The 8543-nt window shown below is 42.4% G+C and overlaps 1 protein-coding gene across 1 annotated transcript; it reads left to right on the top strand.

The window, feature by feature from the left end:
• The first annotated feature begins 1793 nt into the window (after window positions 1-1793).
• On the top strand, window positions 1794-7939 carry NDUFB4 (NADH:ubiquinone oxidoreductase subunit B4). Its single transcript, XM_086320561.1, has 3 exons — window positions 1794-1984; window positions 6180-6326; window positions 7817-7939. The coding sequence occupies exons 1-3, from the start codon at window positions 1805-1807 to the stop codon at window positions 7877-7879; spliced, it is 390 nt and encodes a 129-aa protein (XP_086176687.1). The 5' UTR covers window positions 1794-1804; the 3' UTR covers window positions 7880-7939.
• Window positions 7940-8543: the final 604 nt, after the last annotated feature.

Here is an 8543-nt window from a genome sequence, read left to right as displayed (position 1 = left end):
GCTCCATATTCATTTGGACATTAAACTACTTAGCAAATATTATCATATTCCGTCTGTTCTTTCTGTACCGACTGATTGTCAGCTCCTCAGAGACAAACATCTCATCCTTCACTTCTTCTGTGTTTCCTTCGCTGAGCCCAGAAGATTGACTAAGACTGACTAGTGTGCAGTGTGCTTCATGCAATGACTGTTTAATAAATATTTTAAAACAGTATTAAAATGTTGAATAAATTTGACAGCAGTGCTGCTCCTCATCACTTAAAGTGCCAGCATTTTCTAGATCCCTTCTCTGCTTAGCAACCATTCTTAACATACCTACATGTCCCCAAATGTTTCACCCAAGCTGATCAGCTTTCCCTGCCTGAGTTATGGAAATATTGTTCACCTGTTTTCCCCAAAGGAGTATCTCATTAGTACCCAAAGACTCTGTCATACAACTTGAAGTTGCCCTTTTTTGGTGGGGGGGGGGGTGACAGTGGGAGAAAGAGAAGGACAGTAGGGATGGAGAACTTTTCCTTTTAGGTTACTCTTTTTTCCCCAAATCATCTTTCACAGCAAGATACAACTCCCCGATGCTTATTTTCATACCTCTGTGAAACGTTTTTTATTCTTAGCCCCTGAAGAGTGCTAGGAATTTTACCTAAGAGGCTTTAGTAATTTTTTTTTGAGGCTTTAATATTTTAACTAAGATATTGTGTCTTCCAGAGGTCTATTCAATAACCTGCCCCCCTCTTTTCTGACCTATAGTCAGAAAGGGAATATTTTTAACATCATTCTATTAGACATCATTCTACACCAATGAAAAACACTCTTCTGCTTATGTTGTATGGATCTAACGTGGCAACGTACAGCAAAGATTATTTTCTTTTTCTTGGATAAGAAATTGAGTTTTGCAGAGTATGTTGGCATTCTATTCATTGTTTTATTTTAATTCTCACAACAATTTTGCTAGGTAGAAAGAAGGGTCATTATCTCCAGGATAAGCAAGAGGAAAACTCCGAGAACTTAAGTGACTTGTCCCAGGTCACAGAGATGAACCCACACTGAACCAGAATCGCAGTCAATCCCATGTTCCGTCTCTGCTAGCTCAACTTCATATAATAAGCTCTGTTTGTCAGTAGAGATAAGGCTGCTGCTGCTGCTGCTAAGTCGCTTCAGTCGTGTCCGACTCTGTGCGACCCCACAGACGGCAGCCTACCAGGCTCCTCCGTCCCTGGGATTCTCGAGGCAAGAATACTGGAGTGGGTTGCCATTTCCCTCTCCAATGCATGCATGCATGCTAAGTCGCTGCAGTCGTGTCCGACTCTGTGCGACCTCATGGACAGCAGCCCAGCAGGCTCCTCTGTCCATAGGCTTCTCCAGGCAAAAATAGTGGAGTGAGTTGCCATGTCCTTTTCCAGATAAGGCTGCTAGGAATGAGCAAAAAAGCGACAGATCTGGAGGCGGGTAGGGGAGGAAAAGTGAACTCCAGGAGTTGGTGATGGACAGGAAGGCCTGGCGTGCTGCAAATCATGGGGTCGCAAAGAGTCGGACACGACTGAGCGACTGAACTGAACTGTACTGAACTAAGGGGAGGGAAATAGGGGTGGGGGAAGGCGAGGAAAGTACCTTGCGCAAGCGCAGATCGCCACTAGAGGGGCGGGACAGTGAGGAAGCAAGGTAGAGGAAAGAAGCTAGCTGAACTCCTTTAACTCCATCTTCAACCTCGGGCTATCGCGCAGGCGCACTTCCTCGGGACGAAGGTCAGACTGAAGAGGGCGGGCCTTGGAGTCGCGCAAGCGCGGTTTTGCGCCGGGTCGTCAAGATGTCGTTCCCCAAGTACGAGGCATCGCGCTTGGCCAGCCTACCTACTACCCTCGACCCAGCTGAATACGACATATCTTCTGAAACCCGGAAAGCACAAGCCGAGCGGTTGGCCATAAGATCCCGGCTTAAACGGGAATACCAGCTTCAGTACTACGACCCTAGTCGCCGAGGGGTTATCGTGAGTGAGGGGCCAGTGGGTGGGAATCGAGGGGCCAGAGTCAGGACGGTCCGGTCTGACCGCTCAGTCCAGACCTGCAGGGGGACCAGGCAGCGGGTTGGTCACCATTGCCGAACAATATTTTAGACATAGGTCCTCTTCCAGGCCCAGAGAGCAGACCGGTTCATTAGTCCTTTGACCTTGGGCAGAATGTTTGGTGGTAAAGAGGACGGGTTCTGGATTCACACCTGGCTGGGTTTGAGTCTCGGGTTGATCACTTCCCGCCTGAGTGATCTTGAAAAAGTTGTTGAACTCTGCTGCTTAGCCTCGGTTTTCCTGTCAGAAAAATGGGGATAATATGGTACTTCCTATCTTATGAGGCTCTTAGGAGGATTAAACGAAATAAGGCAAGTGACCGGCCGGCACAGTGCCTGGCTTGTGATGAGTGTTCAGAAAATGTCGGGAGGAGAGGGGTGTTTTTTTTTCTTTTTTTTAAAGCTGTTTTCCACTTTTCAGTTCACAGTTGAGGCAATACTGCTCTCTCCTGATGGGAATATAGTGATTTTTCAGTTTGTTTCTTTTAAAGACCCAAACAGGCTACAACTTACTGAAGCTCTGCGCTTTGGAGTCAAACGCCAAGGCTCTAAGTACTGGCAAACTACGTGACTCTGTACATATGTGTGTATATATATATATATATATATCCCTGACCCTTCTGAAACTTAGTTTTCTAATTTTCATTTATGGAAATGTTAGTACATTCTTTATAGATCCTTGTGACGTTAAATGACATAGTCTGTATAACACTCTTGGCACATAATACATGCCCAGTAAACTGAAAAGTATTATTTAAGAAGCATGCTTTTAGATAATTTTTGTACAAGAGCTATTTAAATATGTCAGATATGATATTAAAAAAAAAAGACTTTTCCCAACAATTAATTGGTATTCTGTAGGAATTTTAGGAAGTTAAGAGGATTGAAGGGAATTTACAGTGCGCCAGGCACTATTGAAACTCTTCCTGAATGATATTCAGATACCACAGCTATTCAAAGAGTTGTGCTCTATTACTGTCCCCATTTTACAGATGGGAAGGACAAGTATGTCATAGAGTGATATCAACTAGCAAGTGATAGAGCAGAATTTGAACTGTAGTCTATGTAACCCAAAGCATCTTCTTATGTTTGGCTATATTGTCTCCAGCCAGAACCTCCTTCACTTGGAAGAAGGTGCGGAGAGAGACATTCATTATGTACATACTCACGTGCTTGGGTTCGGTATGCTAGATAGTCAGATGTAGTTTTTAAAAAAAGAGTCAGTCTTTCGCAAAGTCTTTCTCAAAGAGACAGTCTTTGAGTCAGACAGAGTTGAGATTTAAATTGCAGATTTTTATTTTCCAGTTCTGTGACCCAGAGCAGTTGTAGTTTTGCCTCGTTGGTTGTTAAGTAAATGCATGCGTGCTCAGTCATATCCCACTCTGCGACCCTGTGGACTCTAGCCCCCCCTGCGAAGCTCCTCTGTCCATGGAATTCTCCAGGCAAAAATATTGGAGTTGGTTGCCCTTTTTTACTCTAGGGAATCTTCTCAACTTGGGGATCGAACCCGCGTCTCTTGTGTCTCCTACCTTCGCAGGCAGATTCTTTACCACTGTGCCATCTGTGAAGCCCCTAGATAAATGAATGCCTGACTGTTATATATTGAGCAGTACATGGAAGTTCTTTGCCTAATCTTTTAAGAATGATTTATTTAGTGAATAAGTCATTGCTTAGAGTCTGTTACATGCCAGGCCCTCTTACAGATACTGTAGTGACAGTGGAGAACAAACAGGCAGAGACTCCTGTCCTCATAAAGCTTTGTTTCCAGAGGGAAGACAAGTAATAAGTTAAAAAATTAAATTGTTTAGCGTGTTAGGTAGTGGTAAATGATGAGAAGAAAAATAAAACAAGGAAGAGGGGATTAGGGGTGTGTGTATGTAGAAGGGACAGAGAGCAGCTATAATTTTAGAAAGGCTCAGGAAAGGCCTCGCTTAGAAGGTGACATTGAAGATTTCAGAAAACTGAGATGAGGGAGCTAGCCACTCAGCTCTCTGGGAAGGTAGCATTCTAGTAGACGGGACAGCAAGTACAAGGGTCCTGCGACAGGAGTGTCCCTCATTAATCTCCCAAATACTGAAGAGACTGTTGTGATTAACATAGAGAAAGGTGAGGGCAGAGTAGGAAGAGATGAGATGGGAAAGGTGCCTGGAACTAGATCACACCAGGTCTCATAGGTCACTGAAAGGACTTTTCTGAGTCGGATGTCCCATAATCAGAACTTATATTTTAACAACCTCTCTGGCTGCTTAGTTGAAGAGACTATGGGAGAGCAAAAATAGGAGCAGGGAGACTAGGACCTCAGTATTCTAATTTCTTAATTGATGGTGGCTGCAAGGGTGGTGGCAGTGAAGTTGGTAAGACATGATCTCTTCTGCTTATGTATTGAAAGTAGAGCCATCCAGGTTAGCTGGTAGATTGGATATGTGGTGTTAGAGAAGGAGAGGGCTCAAGGATAACTCTCAGGTTTTTGACTGAAGTGAAGAATGAAGTTACAGTTTGCCAGGATAGAGAAGAGTGTGAAAGGATCAGGGATGGAGGTGGAATGCATGTTGGGAGATCGGTTTGGGATACATCCCATTTGGCATTACATTTGCCAGTTAAACTTCCCTGGTGGTGCAGATGGTAAAGCATCTGCCTACAATGTGGGACACCCGGGTTCGATCCCTGGGTCGGGAAGATCCCCTGGAGAAGGAAATGGCACCACACTCCAGTACTCTTGCCTGGAAAATCCCATGGACAGAGGAGTGTGGTAGGCTACAGTCCGTGGGGTCGCAAAGAGTCGGACATGACTGAGCGACTTCACTTTCTGTTACTTTTCTTTTGCCGGTTAAACAACATGTCAACCTTGAGCAGGGAGTGTGATATTATGTCTCCTGTTTAGGCTAGAGGTCTAGGGCTGGAGTCATACTTTTGGGGAGTCATCTGCCTATAGGACAGGGAAGCCTGGCATGCTGCAGTCCATGGGGTCGCAAAGAGTCAGACACGACTGAGCAACTGAACTGAATTGCCTACAGGTGGATATTTAAAGCCATGTGACTAGAGATTATCAAGGGAGTGAATGTAGATAGGAAAGACCCACGGGTCTGAGGTCCACCCTTAAGAGATTGGAGAAAGAAGTAGAAAGGGAGTGAAAGAGACTAAGAGAATAGCCAGAGAGTTAGGAGAAAAGCCAAGCTGGTGTGTGCCCTGGAAGGGATACATATAAGAATAGACAGATGTTTTGTCCTTTCAGGTATAGAGCTCACACGTCCCATTGAACCAGTATTGAACCAGTATCTTCAGTAAAGAACCTTCTTTACTATCTCTGCAAACAGTTTCATTTAAAATGTTACCGTGGGAGATTTCCCTTGTGGTACAGTGGTAAAGAATCCACCTTCCAACGCAGGGCACCTCGGTTTGATCCCTGGTTGGGAAACTGAGAACCCACATGCTGCCAGTTAACTAAGCCCTCACATCACAACTACTTTTTTTTAACCGAGGCGATCTGATTATTTTCCTTTAACAGCTTTATCCTTTCCAACAACTATTTTAATAGTGTGAAATGTAATAATTTTGCTCTTAAAAATACCAGCCAAGGCAGCTCAAAAAACTTTTAAGTTCAGAGTTAGCCTACCTCAGTCTTCATCCTTCCTACAGTTTATTTGTAGCCTGGAGAGACTGGCATGGGTGTAGCATTAGAAAGGGTCCTGGAAACAAAGTTGACAGTGTGATAGAGCATATGAAATCTGTTTGTCTTCATTGGAAATACTGTGTGGTTCTGTTGGTCATACTTCCAGAAAGGCAGTGAAGCCAAAAACAATCCAGAAAAAAATAGGAAAAAAAAGGATTAAAAAAAAAAATGCCTTCTCTGACTGCTTGGAATGATTAGGATTCTTAAATCAATAGAAAGCTGAAGGATAATATGAGTGTTTTAAATTCTGAACAGGATCATCAGGAAATTAGTCAACAAATGCTAGAAAATGTATGATCTTCTCTGAAGCTATGTAGGAATATTTGGGATATACCCTTAACTGTAGGAGAGAAGAAAGGGTGTCTCCTATGCTCCAGAACAAAAGTCCTGATGAGATTGCTTCTCAATGTGGAACTTCATTCCCTGTATCTTTTGTTTTCATTCATTTTAGGAAGATCCTGCCTTGGTTCGTTGGACCTACGCAAGATCAGCAAATATCTATCCCAATTTCAGACCCAATACCAAGACCTCCCTCTTAGGGGCTCTGTTTGGAATTGGGCCCCTCGTCTTCTGGTATTATGTTTTCAAAACTGACAGAGTAAGTACTTGAACTTTGTGTTTGGTGACTGTGTGATAGGTTCCTGCTGTGCTGCAGCTGTCTCTCACTCGATAATTCCCTTCTTGGCTTTCTACTCCTCTTCCTTACCTTTCCTTTATCCTCTCCTACCTTTATCCCTTTCCAGCTGAATTAAAAACCGGAAGTTTCATTTACATGTTTAGTTTTATTGCTCTATCCTTTCAACTCATGTAGAAATATTCCCTCTTAAAAAGCATAGTTGTTTCTTGGTCTTTCAAATTTAATATTAGTGGCTGCTCTAGAATTTAAAATAATGAATTGGTCCCTTTAAATATGTAAGACTTGAACTTAGCTCATGGAAGAGTTTTCCTGGTGTATTCTACATGAGGTAAGGAAGTTGTGTGTGTGTGTTTGTGCGTGTGCACTCAGTTGTGTCCAACTCTTTGCAACTCCATGGACTGTAGCCCACAAGCTCCTCTGTTCATGGAAATTTCCAGGCAGGAATACTGGAGTGGGTTGCTAGTTCCTTCTCCAGGGGCTCTTCCTGACCCAGGGAATGAACCTATGTCTCTTGTGTCTCTGGGCATTGGTAGGCGGATTCTTTACCACTGCACCACCTGTGTATATTAAGCAAGAGGATACAGAAATAACTTAAAAAGTTAATTGCTTTTTTCTCATTAGATGTTCAGAAGTTAAGATTTTCCATTCTGATTAACCTTTAGGTGTTGTTTTTAAAGAGATATTTATTGGGTTACATATTAGCAGAACACATGTATCACTTTGTATGTTCCCTGTCTGCTCTGCATGAATTTCAGTTATATTGGTCACATTGTGCGAGTTAATGTTAAAACATTGATATTCCAACAGTAGAGTAGCAGAAGCAGCCTATGGTGGGGATCACTGCCATCAGAGGCCTGGGTATGTGACTGCATAGAAAGCCAAGCTTGTCTTTGACACTAGACCAGTGTGATACTAGATCCCCAACCCGAGCCCGCAGGCCTCATGTTGCCATCTACACTGGAGCCCACCAATGTGTTAATAGTTCTGCCTTAAACCTGTCAATCCACTCTCCTGTTAGAGTGTATATATTTTCATTATCTGATAATTTATTGCTTAACAGAAAGGTAGGCCACACTTACCACCAATGTGTTAATAGCTCTGCCTTAAACCAGTCAATCCACTGTCCTGTTAGAGTGTATATATTTTCATTATCTGATAATTTATTGCTTAACAGAAAGGTAGGCCACACTTACCAGAAGGTATATGCCTTTTGCTTTCAGTGTATGCTATTTGGTGGGGTAATATAGATATTTTTCAATAGGAGTGTTTTCTTACTATCCCTTTATTTCTTCAGATTATTGCTTCCTCAGTCATACTGTGCAGACATACTTTAGACAATGAAAGATTGGAATTAGGTTGGGAGTGTTTCTTCTTGTTTTTCAGAGTTATACCATGAATTGTGCCAGAATGCATTGTTTTTAATGTACTTTTTTTTTTTTCTGTTTGTACAGGATAGGAAAGAAAAACTTATCCAGGAAGGAAAATTGGATCGAACATTTAACATCTCATATTAAGTCTGACAATGATGTCTGTATGTCCTATTGTTTAAATAAATCAATTAATCATTAAATAAATAGTTTTTTCTTTCTTAATATTACTTGGATTCAGCAAACATTTGCTGAACATTATAGAATCCCACTTTGTAAGAATTCACAGTTTAATGAAGAAACAGATTCATGTTCATTCATTCAGTCATTTAGCAAATGAGTGTCTGCTATAAGCCAGGCATTGTGCTACGTGCTGAAAATATAGCAGTCAGTAGGACAAACTTAGGCCCTGTGCTTTAGGAGTACACACTCTGACAAGTGTTTATTCAACAGTTATTATATGAGTGCTTATTATGTATCTAGTACTATTTAAGACCTAAGCTCTTGTCTGGCTCCAGCCCCAGTCATAAATGCAGCAGAATAGTTACAGCCTTGTGGTTTAAAAAAAAAAAATAGTGATTCAGGAAAGTGATATAGGCAAGCTGATGAAGAAGCAGTTCTGTCTAGGAAGATGGCATTTGATCTCAGCTCTGAAGATCACAGGGGCTGACAGAGCAAAACAGGAGCACAAAAGGGTGAGGTGTGTTGGGTATGGCTACATTGGGGACCACTGTTAGGGAGAACACAAGGAGGGTGGAGGACATGCTGAAGAACAGAAGTAAAATGATACAGAGCATGGTCTTTGGAAGTC

This window comes from Bos grunniens, chromosome 1, assembly GCF_055505025.1.
Source record: "Bos grunniens cultivar Pamir isolate PY7600 chromosome 1, Bosgru_T2T1.0, whole genome shotgun sequence".
Taxonomy (NCBI): domain Eukaryota; kingdom Metazoa; phylum Chordata; class Mammalia; order Artiodactyla; family Bovidae; genus Bos; species Bos grunniens.
The sequence above is the reverse complement of the archived record's forward strand: the minus strand, read 5'-3'. Positions and strand labels throughout refer to the sequence as shown.

Coding starts and splice junctions, on each gene's coding strand:
- NDUFB4 (XM_086320561.1), top strand. CDS start 1,805: ATGTCGTTCCCCAAGTACGAGGCATCGCGCTTGGCCAGCCTACCTACT. Junction 1,985..6,179: donor CTAGTCGCCGAGGGGTTATC/GTGAGTGAGGGG, acceptor CATTCATTTTAG/GAAGATCCTGCCTTGGTTCG. Junction 6,327..7,816: donor ATGTTTTCAAAACTGACAGA/GTAAGTACTTGA, acceptor CTGTTTGTACAG/GATAGGAAAGAAAAACTTAT.